General features: G+C 41.3%; 1 protein-coding gene across 1 annotated transcript in view; it reads right to left on the reverse strand.

The window, feature by feature from the left end:
* MSRB3 (methionine sulfoxide reductase B3) overlaps positions 1-15,784 on the reverse strand; it is an 88,516-nt gene that overhangs the window by 46,767 nt on the left and 25,965 nt on the right. The window contains 2 exon segments of the mRNA XM_063323022.1: positions 6,000-6,077; positions 7,877-7,985. Coding sequence (XP_063179092.1) covers positions 6,000-6,077; positions 7,877-7,985 — 187 coding nt within the window.

The raw sequence follows: 15,784 nt of genomic DNA on the forward strand, positions 1-15,784 counted from the left end.
AGTAGATTAAATGATACAGTTTTATTATTAAGAAAGGATTTACACACAGACAGCACAATGCTGTACTTACTTCCTAAGGAAGCCTGGTTAAAGATGTATTTTAACCTTACATTCCTAGACTACAGAAAAAAGATTGATTCACTGTTTGATGGAGGCTGTAAGAATTTCTATTCTGCATATTGATGAAAAGCAAATTCAAAATGAGTACTTTAACATCATGTTAGTTGATGAGTAGTCTCTGCAGGAGTTCTGTCCAGAGTTTTTTTTAATGTGAGGGTTATAAAGAGATAAATATAGAAACATGCAGCTTCTGTAGAGCCACAGTCCACCCTAACTGGTTTTTACTTCAGGTACATACATACACATAGTAAAGCATAAGGTAGGTTAAGACTAGCTGAAAATTAGCTCTTCCAAGCAGGGTGATTGATGAACAGTCAATATAAAGCCATGCGAATTTCAAAAAGGGGATATTACATATCAGACCTAAAAGTTTACACAGAATACATTAAAATTTTACAGTGAAAATATCAATGAAATTCTTAGTAAAATCAGTGAAAGTTGTCTAGGATCATGGAAATCTTTGCATTTATTTCCTCTTACTTCTAAGTACATTCAGCAAGGATTTGCGGTTCAGGAGTGCTCAGCAAGAAGTAAATCAAAACAATTTTGCAGGCTTGTCTCAATGATACCTTGAAATATTTAAAACGTTATATTTCAAGTCCCGTTTTCCTTCTTTTTTGAATTCTAATGCATCTCTCCTAGGAAATCTACATCAACCTCTTGCCTTTTGGAAAGGATACTTGTTGCAATGTCCTCTGCCTAGCAAACTGTGAGATTCCCCCATATTCCTGTCCTTGTTTTCACTGCTGCAGGTGGTCTGACACAGAGAACACAATAAAAAGGAAATTTCAGGTTTGCTGCTGTATTGGCTTGTAGCTGGCAGTCTCATCCGACTTGCTCCTAGCGCAACCTTGGCCTGCAGTAATTCAGACAGTGCCTGGCTATATTTGTGGGCAGCAACCAGCCCGGTACAATAGAGCTGATCTACTGAAAAAACAAGACCAGGTGGTTTGTGGATCAAGGAAAAAAATGAGATGGAGTGGTTTTTGTTTTCCAAACTTGCTCTCCCTCTTCTAATCCTTAACATAAAAATCTTTCCAGACTTCATGACTTATATGAGGTTAGTGAAATGAACATTCGGCATCAGCCAAGAAGCTGCCAGTTAGAGGATATTAAAAACTACCCATGAGCTGATTAGGAGTGCAGAATCATTTGCTATAATGACTGCAGGTTCTATACGCCACACTTGCCAAGCATCCAGCGAAAGAAGCCTTTCCCCAAAAGCCGCCCAGCAGCTCCACCCAAGGGCAGAATTGTACTGTTCTTGTTCCACGGGGCTCTTGAGGACCAGGAGGACAAAGTCCTGTTCCAAACCACCACAGAAATCAGTAAGCGCCAGGTCAAGCTCCAGCGACAGCCCCTGTGCTACAGCTGTGATAAGCTGTACACAGGGAGGATTAGATGTGGATGCAGCATTCAGGTACGTTCAGATGTGGAAGATGCCATGGGCTGTATTCACAAAGCAACTTTACTGCAGGGACTGCAGTAAATACGGCATTTGTATTGATGGTCATCCTCAGAGATGTATTAAACCTCCAGATTCTAGATGGTTCTGAGAAAGACAAGCACTCTGCTATCTTGATTTCTGGTGAGATGATTAGGACTGTGTAACAATTTGTCATACAGCAGTGACATGGCAGACTCAAAACAATGGCTGGTTTCAACCAAAAAATGAAGAAGCAAAAAGAAACAATGTTTGATGATAACAACTTTACTCATTTTTAACTCCATCAGCCTTTTCTAGGGGACAGACACAAAAAAATTGCAGAAACTCTTGCAAGTTTTAAGATCCTCAAGCTTCTTGGGGCTACACAAGACTTAGTAAAAATCTGGGTTTGGATGAGAACTGTTTGGTAATACTGCCCGCTGACTGATTCCTACACTGGCAAGAGCCAGCTTACTCCAAACAAAATGCTGGTTTTTGTGAGGAAACAAAGAGTCAGTCAGGGCAGATGAAGTTGCTCAAGTAGTTCTATTAGATCTTATTAGAGACACTACAGCAGTTACTTCATATGGGCTCTCCTAGCTGGATAGCCAGTGCTGATTTGTCATTTGGCCCGCTCAAAGGATATAAAGATTATTAAGAAAGCTTAAAAACCATTAATTAAGCACTCAGCACTGGGGCAAGGAAATTCCTTGTATAGATCTAGGCTGGTGACTCAAATTGTCTCTTGTGTTGTGAAGACAAGAGTGGTACAATGCTAATGGCACTTCAGTACTGCCCAGCCATGCTTTGCTTTTCTCGTGATTTGCTTTTGGATGTCTGAGAGATGTTGAGAAGACCTGACATAGTTCAACGAAAATCAAATGAAAACATGACATGAATAAGGGTGTTGCTGTTTCTCCTAGCGCATGTTCAGAAGAGCCAACACCATTACCAAAAATTCCTTCCAGGAAGCAATAAAGGCAGCAGTGGGTGATTTATGAAGACTTGGCAATTCATTCCTTGGCCCTAAAAACTGGAAACTGACACAACAATAATATTTCTTTTTTTAAAAGGAAATCATTCTCCCAGGCTTCCCAGTTCCCATCTATACCACACCTTTCTCACACAGTCCTGCATATGGTAAAGGACATGACCGTGGTTTATTAAATATGGAATGGCTCCTCTCCTATGGCAATAGCGTGAGCTGTGGATTTCACTAAGGTCTGTTCTAACCTCCGTTTGCCATGGCTGTGGACAGAATGTTATTTTTGCACAGTGTATAAGAAAATGCCTTGAAAAATTAAAGTAGGTGCAACCTTGCAAATACACTCAGCCCTCAGAATACACTGAGGATTCGAGTGGTGTAGGTGGGTCTCTCTGAGCTGACACAGAAACACACAACCTTGCTGCTGAGTTTGCCCAGCTATGATAAATGTGGCTCACAAAAAATTAACACGAGCAGGCATAGTTGATAAGCATGAGGTTTTTTTTGTTGGTAGACTATTTTTCTATTGGATCAATGTGCTGCGTCAAGACATGCTCCAGCCACACCAGGTGAGGTCCAGCAAAGGGGAAGCCATGAAAAAACACCCTAGAGAAAGGTGGGGGGTGCAGGGCTGCTTCCTTTAGCATAAGCCTGCAGCTAGATTGGAGTAAGTGTAACACAAAACCACACAAGGGCTGGCTTGCAGAAAAAGGAGGTCCTTGAGATTAGTTTATTGTCTCTCTCATTTATTGCTTTCTGTAGGCAGCTGTACTGAGATGTAGGAGACTGTCTGGCGTGAAAGTTCAGAGATGGAATAATTAGATTCAACAGCATGATTATGGATTTTATGTGTGAGGCACCTTTGATTGTGGAAAAAGTTAAAGCATGTTCTCCGTAAAGCTTGGGAGGTTTCTCATAACACTAGTACAAGTAGGTAGATGAAGAGATGTTAAATTCCTAATTGTTTCTTTTATCTTTCCTGTGATAGAGACAGAGTTCTGTTTTAAAGACGTACCAAAAACCAGGTCTTTCATCTGGAGTGTAAAATTCATGTGTTCCCTGACCTCGTGTGTCACATGGTAATGAAACAACGTAAATCAGAAATGTTAAAAGTTGAAGTTTGTTAATATTACTGCTGAAGCTCCAATCTCTTTCCCGGTTAAACTGACAGGTCTATAGTCCAAATATATATATTTACAGATTACAGCGACACAAAGAAAAAAAATATTAATGGACACCCAACGAGAAACAAATGGAAATGCAAGTTTCAGATGACTAGCTGGAAATTAAAAAAAAAAAAAAAAAAATCAACAAAACGCTACAGAAACCACTTGCGTGTCTTTTAAATGGGGTAATGGACTTTCTTTGTATTGTACTACCACCTTACTCCTAAGAAAATACTTTGGTGCTCTACACTCTGTGGGGAAAATTTAGTAAATAGCATACATTTCGTATTCTCTTATCTATGTTTCCTTCTCGCTGTCTGGGCTGAAGCAGTCACCAAAATACAAGAAAGTATCTTCCCTAGTTGAAGAAGACGACATAAACTGATATTTAGGGGTCATAAACAAAAAAAGAAGGATCCCTATCACCCTCTTCATTTGTTCCCACCCTTGCCAGCCACTTCAGAACAACTGGCTGAATTTGATGTAGACCAGAGGTGGCAAGAGCTCACAAAGCAACATGAAGACTTTGGGGAGATTGGGCTAAGGCCAGTTCAGCCTTGGTACACAATCAGCAAGGTGGGGTTTTTTTTCAGGTGCACAGTGGCCTGGGATTTATTAAAAATAAAACCCAACTTCCCTCTTTCCCCCTCTCTCCTCCCATAAAATACATGGGAAGTCTCAAAGAGAATCTGAAAACAGGGACATTACCATATAGTTCATTTCACATAGAGAAATCCAACTCGTTAACTCAAAAAAGTCAAGACTACGCCAAAGCATACTGCACACTTGAGATAATCGCAGGCAAGTCTCATATTGCAGTTTTTTCCCATATTAAATGGATTGTGAAGGCAACTGGAAACTAGTTCACATTCATTTATGTGAACTACTGCTGTCCAAATCTCACCCCACAAAAAAACCCTACTCTTTCTCCAGCAGACGATAGAAAGGAAGCCAGTCTTGAAGGTAGAAGGTGAAATCCTGGCTCCATTGTATTCATTTGCCAAATCTGAATTGACTTCAACAGAGCCAGGATTTCCCCCATAAAGATTTAGCTACAGTAAGCAGGGGAATGCCTAAATGGCAGAGTAGAAAACCAGGTAATGGAGACTTTGGATCCCCACTTTGTACTCCCAAGCCAAGCACCACAGTAACACATGACATGAGAATATTGCCTTGGCTGAGTTCGTAACGATCAGTTTTCCAACTCAAAAGATTCACGTTATTACTGAAGTTTCTGCAGGTAATCCTCCTAACAGAGGAATCAAACCTAACAGAGATGAAGTGCTTCTTTTATCTTTACAGACAGTCTCTTGAGAACAACTATCACTGCCACATCTGGTGATTCTGGAGCTACATCAATTTTATTTTCCTTTGTAACCTATTACTGACCCAATTTTCTCTATTATTAGCGCTATCCTGACCATCCTGCTTCATGCTGCTGAAAAGGTAACGCTTCAAGCAAGAGGGACTGAGACAGTGTGAACTGAGGGAAAAAAACCAAAAAAAATGAAATTCTTCACCAGAACAAACACAAGCAGTCAGAAATAAGAAAAACACATAAGCAACAACTGAATCCACGCAGAACAATGCAGTGATTGAGAGAATTTAATCAGCACTGCTTCTAGCACCAAATTTAGGGCCGTAATTCCCACAGTACTTCTAAAGAGTATTTTTCATGCAAGACATAAAAATTATTATTTCTTTCTTAATCCTTGCTTCAGTTCCTAACCCAGCTCTCCATGTGTGCTAATTGAGATGCATGAAAATTCAATATGTAGTGCAATTTTCCTGGGTTTTGTTTTCTTAACTGCTTGAATTCTAAAAAAGCATCTACTTTCTTCTCCATTATCGGATACAAAGCTGTAGCATGGGTGAAAAATTGCCGTCTGGGATCCAAATCATAAAGCTACTTGTGAGTAATGCTAACAGCCAAAACTCAGTATCTATCAGCGCAGTGAAAGACTGTGTTTCAATTATTTGGCACAGCTGCATATTTAAAAAAAAAAAAGAATTATTACTTTTTTTCTGTCAAATTACCTATTTTACCTGCATGTTATCTTACCATCTTATTTATTTACTAAATTTTTTTATCTTTAATACAAGACGAGTTTTACTATAGCATTATTATTTACATTGCTTCTCTTGTATCTCTTACCAATTTGACTTAAATGATCTTACAATACAAATCATCTCACAATGATCTATACAATTACGTAAGTACTGGAATATACACAAGATTACATGGTAACACAGCACATAAACTACGAGACAGAAATCTCAAAACTATATTTAGCATACTCACTTGAATAAAGGAGTCCCACAAACAACACATTTGTATATTCCTTGAGCTTTATGATGTGTGTACTCCCCCTCAAAGGCACTGGGAAAACAACAATACTACATTTTAAAAATAAATAAAGGCATTTTGGATTGTTTTTAATTATTAAATTAGCTAAGAGTTTACAAAAAGTTTCAGAAAAAGCCCACGGTGTAGAAGTTGGCAGTTGCTTTTTATTAAAGGCAGCAGATAGAGCAGGCAGAGGAAAAGGGGGATGTCCTGGTTAGTGTGCCTCAGGTGTTACGCATCATGCAAGAGGAAGCAAATCATCCCACAGTTCAAAGGACAGAACAACAACAAAAAGTGGAAAACTCTTATCTTCCCCTGTTTGGCAAGTGGAACGTAAGGATTGCCTGACATGTCGCTCGACCCGAGGCCCTTCTCCAGCTCCGTGGCCGGCGATGCGTGGGCCGAGGGGCCGGGGCAGAGGCCTGCAGCGCCGGCTGCCCTTCGCCAGGCCGGGGTGCTGGGTCAGGCCGCCTCGGCCGGCCGGGGCGATAGCAGCATTGTAGCTGAAAATGAAATAATTGCTCCACGATTTCAAGCTGTGTGTGCCTTATATTTTTAGTTGAAAAGCAATATTACAGCTTTAAGGGAATATTTTTCTAAGTTAACAATCTAAAAGGCTAGGAGGTCATTCATCTAATACGAATCAGCTGCGCCAGCCCAACAAAAAGCCTATGTGCTCAGCAGCTTGTTTTTATTATCCTTTCACCCTTTTTATGAGGTCCAATTTTTTTTTTTTTTTTTTTTATAAACAGGATTTTTAAGAATGACCTAATCTCCGATTGTTTGTGTGCATTAAATCACGTTGTTGGTCCCGTACACAAGAGCGAGGAGGGCCGGGGGAAGCAGGGAGGGGGGAAGGCAGGCCTCCCGGCAGAGCCCAGCGTCCCTCCGGGGCGGAGGGAGGATGAAGGGGGCCGGGGCGGAGGAAGAGGGGGACCCCCAGCCAAGGTGGCCACAGGTACACGCTGTCGGGAGGGGTGCCGCCAATCCACTGGCCACCCCACGTGCCGCCGCGGAGAGCCCCTTGGGGTGGTGAAGGAAAAGGCGCAGTTACATCATGAGGACATTGGGAAGCAGAGGTAAAGCCAGGGCCTCGCGCCAAGCTTGATGGTATAAATTAGACAACAAAAAAAAAATAGCTAGGCCTTGGCAAGTTACCTTCACACTGGAATCAGCTGAGAGAGAGACTTTATTCACTAAAAACAGTCTTGGAAGCAAGTCCTTTTTTTTTTTCCCCTCCAGGACTCGGAGCTGGCTTCCAGCGACTAAAGCCATGTGAGGGCAGTTATTGAAAATTTTTGACATTCCAACCACAAATGAGCCAATAAATACCTTCTCCACATGTGCTTCAAAAAGAAATTGGAGTGGGGTGGAAAAGAACTAAATTATGCTACCTTCTTTCTGCAGCCAAAACGTCTATACTTACAATGGCCACCTTCAAAACTCCAGCCTCCTGGCACGGGGCCATTTCTCTCGTGGTTCTGCTTACTGCGATGTCTTCCAAAAAAAGTGTACCTAAACCGCTATTACTTCCACACATTTTGTAGTAAACTAAAAACAGACTCTAAACATGAGCCTGGTGACTTTATAAGACATACAGTGTTCATTAAAAGAAAAAGTCACACAAGACCCCTGGCCTCGGCCCCCGTGCTGCAGATGCTTGTCTTTGCAGTGGTGTTAATTTGTAGGGGTTAGTAAACAAGTGCAGAAATCCTGGGGGGAAAAAAAAAGAGGCAACTTGGTGGGGAAGGTGAGGAAGCGCTAGGAAGAGGAGGGGGAGAAAAGAAAGACGCCTGTGTGTGCAGGACTGCGTCTCCTTCGTCCTGCCTTACCTTTCGGTCCCCTTCTCCTGAGTGACATGGTACTGCAAGGGCGTCAGCCGCTTCCTCAGCTCCTCCTGGGAAAAGACCACCTTACAGTCCTTTTTATCCCTACATGACCCTGCAAAGGGAGAGGATATGGGAGAAGGAGCCTTTTTAGCTTAAATCCTGAATAATTGCTTTGGCAGACGGCCACAGCATAGCTTCTGCATTCACTTGTCAATGACCAGACCGGTCCCTAATGCACGAAGAATGGCTCAGCTGAACTGCAGCTGATTATTTCTTCAAATCCAAGTTTAAAAAAGAATTTTGCTTGAGAGCCAGGTGATTCCACTGGAGCAGTGACAATGTGCTACAGCCAAAGCCCTTCAGTGTGTTATACGCTAAACTGTTGCGCATACAATCATTCACAAGAAAGTAACATTTTTCCGAACGTTTAAAAAAAAAAATCTGCAAAAAAACCAACTACAGCTGAAATGTTCTTTACAAGACATCTATATTGGAGACTTACGGTAATGGGCATATGATGTTCAGCCACAACATCCAACAATTTCATTAGCCTTTAAAGTAGCTGAAAAACAATTCTAAATCTTTAGAATGTCAATAAGGTTGATTTAACTTCTAGTCACATTCTCATCCTTTTGCTTTATAACATTAACCATTGTATTGTTTCACACTGTAAGCACTAGACTAGGAGCCCTGAGGAGCAAGTAATTTCTTTATGCACAAAGCTGTACAAGGTTCAACAATAAACTTGTCGTAAAAATTAGGGTTTCTATTGAAATTGCCCTTCTTTGAAAAATCTCGTCTTATGTTTTGCTTAGTTCATACAGAAAATCCAGGGAGTACATAAGGATTACTGTAAAAAAATATTTGTATAGTGCAGAAATTCACATCACATCAGGAAAGAAAAAATAACAATAAGGTTGCTTTTGAGAATGAAACCTCCCAAAGTAGTTAACAGAAACTGCCAAATATTCAGATAACTTTGATAATTGCTTGCAAAAATTAGCTGACAAAATACGCAGGGGAAAAAGCACTCTAATTATGACAGTAATTAAAATATGGTACAATTAGAAATAAACAGCCCCAACAAAAATATTTTTTGCTAGTAATGTATATACACGCATAAAAAGACCAATTGTGTTCCCAAAGTAGAGGGAACAGACCTACCCATCTGTATGTCATTTAGTACAGGAGAGGCAATGGCAGGTTTAAATTACATGGTATTGGATTGCAATTTCCTAACATTGGATGCTTTTCTGCTTTTTTACCTTGAGTCATTACTAAGGAGTGTTCATAAAAAGTAGCTTAAAGCACAGATGCTTGCAAATCATTTAAGAAAAGATGTTTCTTTCTTCCTCCCCCTCTTCTTTTCTCATTTTTTTAATGTGTGGGGGTGGGTGAATAGGGGAGAGAGAAAAAGAATAATGCTGTTGGTCACTACCAACTAACCCTAGGAAGTATTTTCAGGAAGAAAAAAAGTAAAATTGAAAACATCTGATTGAAGTAAATAGTGCAAACATAAAAAGCTTTACTAGTGAAAGAAAGGTATTGAAAAGCGACTTTATTTCATAGATTAGAAATTACTTTTGATCTAAACATTCTTAAAAACAGATTGTTTTCCACTCTGAGCCATCTCATTAGTTGTGCTGCAGAGCCTTCGTTTTAATGGCAAGCTTTGAAAAGGGCGCTGCTGTATGCCTTTGTTAGCTTCAATCTTATTTGGGAGAGGGATAAAGATTTCATTCCAGGTCTCTTTGTTTGTCTTTCAAGAACCACTAAAGCAGTATTCACACAAATTTTGCAGGAATGTGCCCTGTGCCATAGCTTACAAATTATTTGGTTTTGGTGCACTTAAAGGTCACCTTCCAAATTAGCAAAATTTTCCTACATCCTGGCTTTTCAACCTTAAATGTAAATATTGTTTCCTAACTGTAAGTGAGGTTTGTTCTTTATAACATTTGGTTGCTTATTTAAAGATGTCAAACTTTGGAGGTTTTTATTCTCCGAATGTGCTGGGCTCTAGTACTAATAAGTCTTTCAAAGTATAGCTAACAGGGAAAGGAAGCATATGCATTATATAAATAGCTATTGTTATGTTGCATTACGCAGCTCAGAAAGAAACTGTTTGAGAGACAGTCTTTCACCTCATATTTCAGCACTAAAAACTAGCGCAGAGAGCAGCAAAGAATCTTATAAACCAACACAGCTTCACTTTTAAAAATATCTTCCAATTATTTTTTAAAATAATTCTATTTGTCCTTTAGATGTTGCAAAAAAAAGCAAAACAAGTATAACTTCACTTTGGAAAAAGTCTGAGAAAATACCGAATGTTTTAAAGAGCGGTCACTATCCCCTCTTTACTTAAATAGTTTTTTCATCTCTTCTAGAAATTTAGTTTTCTTCAATCAATGGGCTCACTATATGCACAAGAAAATTTCTATATGCCACTTGATCCACAACATAGATCAGAAGTTGGGAGCGTCTTATAAAAGGTTTTTTTCTCCCATTGATTTTTATAATTAACTGGGTGTTTTACAGTACAGACAAGTATTTATGTCTACAGGGAAATTTTGCCAAACTGCACTGGGGTAAACTGCAACCTACGCCGACAAAGGACTCTCCAGGTTTGTAATTTAATGGAGTATACAACAGCAAAAAGCTATAGTTGCACTAGAAATCATAAAAGAAATCTCTCGGTCCAGCCCTCAGCATTCAAGAACAGCCCTATTCAATTAATTGCACTTATTATTTAACTGCTAGCAACAAAAAAATAGCTCGGTAAATTGATTGCATGTTTTCCATATTGCCAAAGAGCCAGGGATGGAAGATGGAAAGCAAGACTCACCCCTGACTGCAGAGGATATTATAAGGATACGTTGTCTGAAACAGGGATAGCCTACAAGCCTCGATAAAATGCAGTGAATCCTAAAAAGTACGGGATGAGATTCTAGGAACACAGTCCTTCAGTTAGAAAAAAAATAATATGCAAGAGGGACAAAAGTGCTCAACTTGCTGTACCAGAGTGGCTGCTTCCACTCTTTCAACTGTTCCTTTACAGCATGTATGAGATGTCTGCTACATTCACGCCAATGGCCTATATCTTGGGAGGGGACATCATAAAACCATGCAAATATATACCCAATATGAGAGAAACTGCCAACAGTAATGCAGCTGTTATCAAACTCATTATTAAAGCTGAGAATAAAGGTGCAGGCTGGTCACTTTCCTCAGTCCGGTTCTCCATAAAAGGGACCAGGTATGGGCTGCGGAAAGGGTTCCCATACAGGCAACAAACTTCTTCAGCATCTCAGGCATAAAGGCAAGCTCAGGAGTTCATTTGTAAATTATACAGTTCAAGGCAGAAGAGAAAAAAGGTCATCAGTTTTACAAATAGCATGACATCAGTGTCATTACCATTTAAGGTGAGACTAAATTAAATACACTGTGAGAATAACAGAGTCCGGATACATTAGATCTATGTTAGGATTGGATCTCACTTGTTCTTTGCAGGTGACGCTCTCAGCAATGACTTTTAGAAGAGCCTGGGACAGCTATGTTCTTAATTTCAGTTAGATACCGCTGTTAGGAGAAGTGAACACAAGGGCAGACAAAATTCCCTTTACATTCCACTGTGGGATCAGATGCCAAATTAAATCTCTCTAATCAGCGGACCTCAGTGCCTTCGTTGGGGTCGGTGCTCATTAGAAGAGCGGTGTGCACGCAACTGTTCCACAAACAGGCACCAGCGTTTCCACTTGAGGCCACCTGCCTTCAGCCTTCTGCCAACAGTTACAACGGTCCCAAAAGCTGTTAAGATCCTGGAGCAGGATGGAAGGCTTCGCGAAGAAAAGGCGCCAGGCTCACAAATCTTAGTGCATAAACATAAAAAGAAAAGCAGAGGAGGGTGAAACAAACACCAACAGAAACGCTGTCGGAGCCTTCATGGCGTTCCTGTGGTTAGGAATGGCTTTTCTGAAAAGCAATGCATTGCACGCTGCCATTTACTATACACCCGCAGACTACGGGCATTTCAGAGTTCAGCTCTGGCGTCCTCCTCTGTACAAATGAAGTGAACAGAAAGTATTTTCTGGGTGTTGACCTGATAATGAAGACATTAAGCATCTCACCTCACATATAAATTCTAATTTCAATTGACCTTTTCAAATCTGTGGTTCATAACGCAGGCGTGTGCCATTTCCTTCCCTATAAGCAATCACAAGAAAGCTAACAACGAGATACGTCCAGACAGACGGACACAAGTTAGCAGACCATTACTCCTCACCACTCAGCCCTTCACCTGCTCCAGCGCGCCGGAGGGTGGCGATTAGTGTCTGACATGCCCTGAAATACGGTGGCATTTTGCCTGATGGCTTTCCTTCTTCAAATAGTCTTTTGAACCGTTCTAATGAGTTTCTCTTATGTTTTGTTGCTTCCTATCACTGAAATTAACTCAACATTTCAACTGCATGGAAGACACAGCATACATTTTCCCCCTTCTACGTATGCTTATGTTCCACTAGCATTAATGGACATTACAGTCATGCACTGAGCACATACCACCATTAAGACTTCCTGAATTAAATACAGCAAGATCAAATGTTCCAGCAGAGCACAGCCATATAATAAATTGGGCTTCTAGTTTTCAGTACTACTTCTTTTAATATACCCAAGCAGTTTTTTAGGGGCCTTCCAGCACATTTTACTATTCATATACCACCCCAGCCCCAATCCTGCAATGTGACCCGTGTGGGCAGACCCTTGAGAATATGCACAGCTCCAACAACTACATAAGGGTCTACAAATGTAAATCAGATTACCGGATCTGGCTCTTAAGTACACATCTCTCCTTCTCAAAGCCTGTCCCCTCACGAGTGGGTCATAACCTTGGTCATCGATGGTGAATTATCTCAAAGTGACGTTAAGAGGAATCCTGCAAGGTTAAAAAATACTTGCATACATTTCTTTAAATAAATATCCTTACATATGCTATCACTAACTCTCAGTATTATTAAAAGTGGAATCTCTCATTTTTATTATTTCAAATTTCATTTACACAGTTTATGCCTCTTGTTTACAGTTCTCTCTCTCTCTCTGTGCTTAGGAAAAGGCAAACGTACAACTCTGTATTTCGCTTCTGTTCAGTCTGTTCTCTGCAGCCACTAGTGCCGCCTTGGGAGAATGCTGCTGCGTCCTCTCACTGCAAAAAGCCAAGAACTGCTCATCTAGTTAAAAAAACCCCAACTCTTGAAACTGCAAATCTATGCAAACCATCCCATTGGCTTGTATGCTGGAAAACACTCTTTTACAATACCTGCATTGGACATGACATATCTTTTTATAATCTCATCACAAGCCATTTTAAATCGCCTCAGCGTGCTGCTGACTAGGATAGAAGCTGCAAAAGAGCCCTGAAATGTTGAGAGGTCAAGTTTAAGTAAAACCCAAACTTCATCATTAAAAATCCCTGTAAATGTTTTACACGTTGAAAAACAGATCTGTGTTTCTTCTCTGAGGGATGGCTCCTTGCTTTCTTGCTGTAGGTAGCTAACTCCCACCTGCTGTTGAAATACCATTTGCAGTTTCATGCAAGCATTAGGAGTAATGGGGCGAAGACCATTTCCACTATATTGTGCGTTGAAAATCCAAAAGCCGGGTACCAGGACAACAGTTAAAATTTTGGGTCAAATGCCAGGTTCTATCTTAAAAGAATACCACCCAAAAATTAACTGTCTTTAAAAAAAAATGATTTACTTAACACCCAGGAGGGTCACACAGCCGCAAGGGAAGGGCAAGCCCCTTTGCAAATGCACAAGCTTCTCATACAATCAAATAACAGAGCTGTCACATTAATTTTTTTCACCTTCTGAAGCACTAAAGAAAACAATCCCTGAACTCCCAACTAATGCATCTCCTCTGTGCACTCGTTTTCTTTTCAAAGAAAGTGGTACTGATATGGGCAGGTCCCAGTACAGGCAGCACCTGTGGGAACGGAAGCTGCCCTGTTGTTTCCTCAGCTCTGCAAGCATCTTTGTGGCAGGTTACGTGGCTGAGGGAGTCACGCAAGCCAAAGAGACATTCGCTGAAAAAGAAATCGGAAGCTGCCTCCCCTCCCCGTGAATGTAAAAAACATTTAACAAAAAGATCGAAGTGTTTTGTGTAGTGGGGAAGGGGTAAAGAAAAGTATCTCCATTTGTCCTCTCCAGGGACGTCTACTTTACTTCCTTATCTCACATTAACGAAATAAATGTCACTACCAGCCACTATCTTGGTGTCACAACCTTTCCAAATTATAACCACCGAGGGCTCCAACTCCACCCTGCGCTGGCCGGGGGTTTTCAAGCTCTCATCTTCACCGGTCCTATAGTGATGGGGGCATACGGCTGCTCAGCGGAGGCTGGTGAATAGCAGCATCTTCAATTAAGTGGAGCAAAGGCTCATTACATGATAAACTGCCACTTTTGTTAGGCTTTCTGCTGAGATGGCCAAAGACAGAGTGCACGGGGCAGCTGACCTATTTGCCTTACTCTTGGATGCAAACCAGGCAAGACAAGATCAAGATCTATTGGTACAGCAGCGGAGGAGGGAACATTTATAATGATGGATTTCTCTTCCTCTCTCCCCTAACAGATAAAGAGACTTTTGTTTTGCTGATACGATCCTAGCACCTTTCACAGGCACTACATTTGTTTAAATTAAAAACAAGAAAGGCAGAGACACTGAGCACTCTGTATCTGGTCAGTAGATTTCTGTCAGAATCAACAAAAGGGTACACAGCATATGGAAAGGCATTTTAATAACAGCAGAATTAAGCTGAATTTAATAAGAGTGCTTTATGCTACCTTTTGCATTTAAAATATTTCAGTAAGCCATCAAAATAAGTTTATTCACACGGCTTTAATAAAGGTTTAACCCTGCAGCGGAAACAATTAAAAAGTCAGCATTTGCCAGCGGTTACCGCGGTGGTGTGTAGGTTATTGTGGCATTCAGGCTGTTGCTAAATCCTCCTGCTGCTTCCTCCACAATAGTGATGTGTGGCCTGTGAAATGAGCACTGCGTTTCAAGAATCAAGGTGCCGCAATCTATACTGGGGATGGGGGTGGAGGAAAGGAGCAGGGTGGGGGGGAGGTCTCTCTTCTCCAGTTCCCTGCAACAGCCCCGATCTAACCCCCTACAAAACTCACTCTGTCTCCAACTGCGCAGGAACCCTTTTAGCAAAGACACAAGCAGGCACAGCCTGCTCCGTGGCCTTTCATCCCCCATCTCCAAGCACTAAGGGACCTACACAGCACAAGAACAGGAACAGCTGGAACATATTGTGCTCCAGCTGTTGTTCTGCTATAGCCACCAGGGAAAACACTGTAGCATCCTTCCCTCTCAACCTGCTTCAGGACTAAAGGTAGAGAAACAGCCAAAAAGGTTGGTAGCTGCCAACTTCTTTCCCTTGTGGGCCTCCTGGACTTCCCTATGTTTCTATAAAATTCAGCCATGCTTTATGGGTCAGGAAGATGGGGTCAAGCCTTATAAAAGGGCTTCAAGAGGACTTGGTCGAGCCCTTCCCCTGCTCTGCCCTCCCTGGGAGTCAACCTGGGCCAGGGAGTTGAGCAGGGAGTTCTTACCTGCGGTGCACAAAGCTGCCAGAGACAGACCTGGGCTGCCAGCAGCTACCATCCCACGAGAACCTCTCCTCCAGCTGGAGCAGGGGGCACCTTCGTACCCCAGACAGGCGCCCTTTCCCAACACAGCTTCTTTTGAAGGAAGTCATGAGATGAGACAGACGTTTAGCTTGTAACTAAGAATGAAGATTTTCTGCTTTGTACTTTCTGCTCTGGGACACAATTTCTCTCTACTCCTAGTTTCCTCCTAATCACGGTCTGTGCTGTAAGCGACCTGTGGTTAACCTAACAGCTAAATTAT

The sequence above is a fragment of the Chroicocephalus ridibundus genome, chromosome 1 (genome assembly GCF_963924245.1).
Source record: "Chroicocephalus ridibundus chromosome 1, bChrRid1.1, whole genome shotgun sequence".
In the NCBI taxonomy this organism is placed as follows: Eukaryota; Metazoa; Chordata; class Aves; order Charadriiformes; family Laridae; genus Chroicocephalus; species Chroicocephalus ridibundus.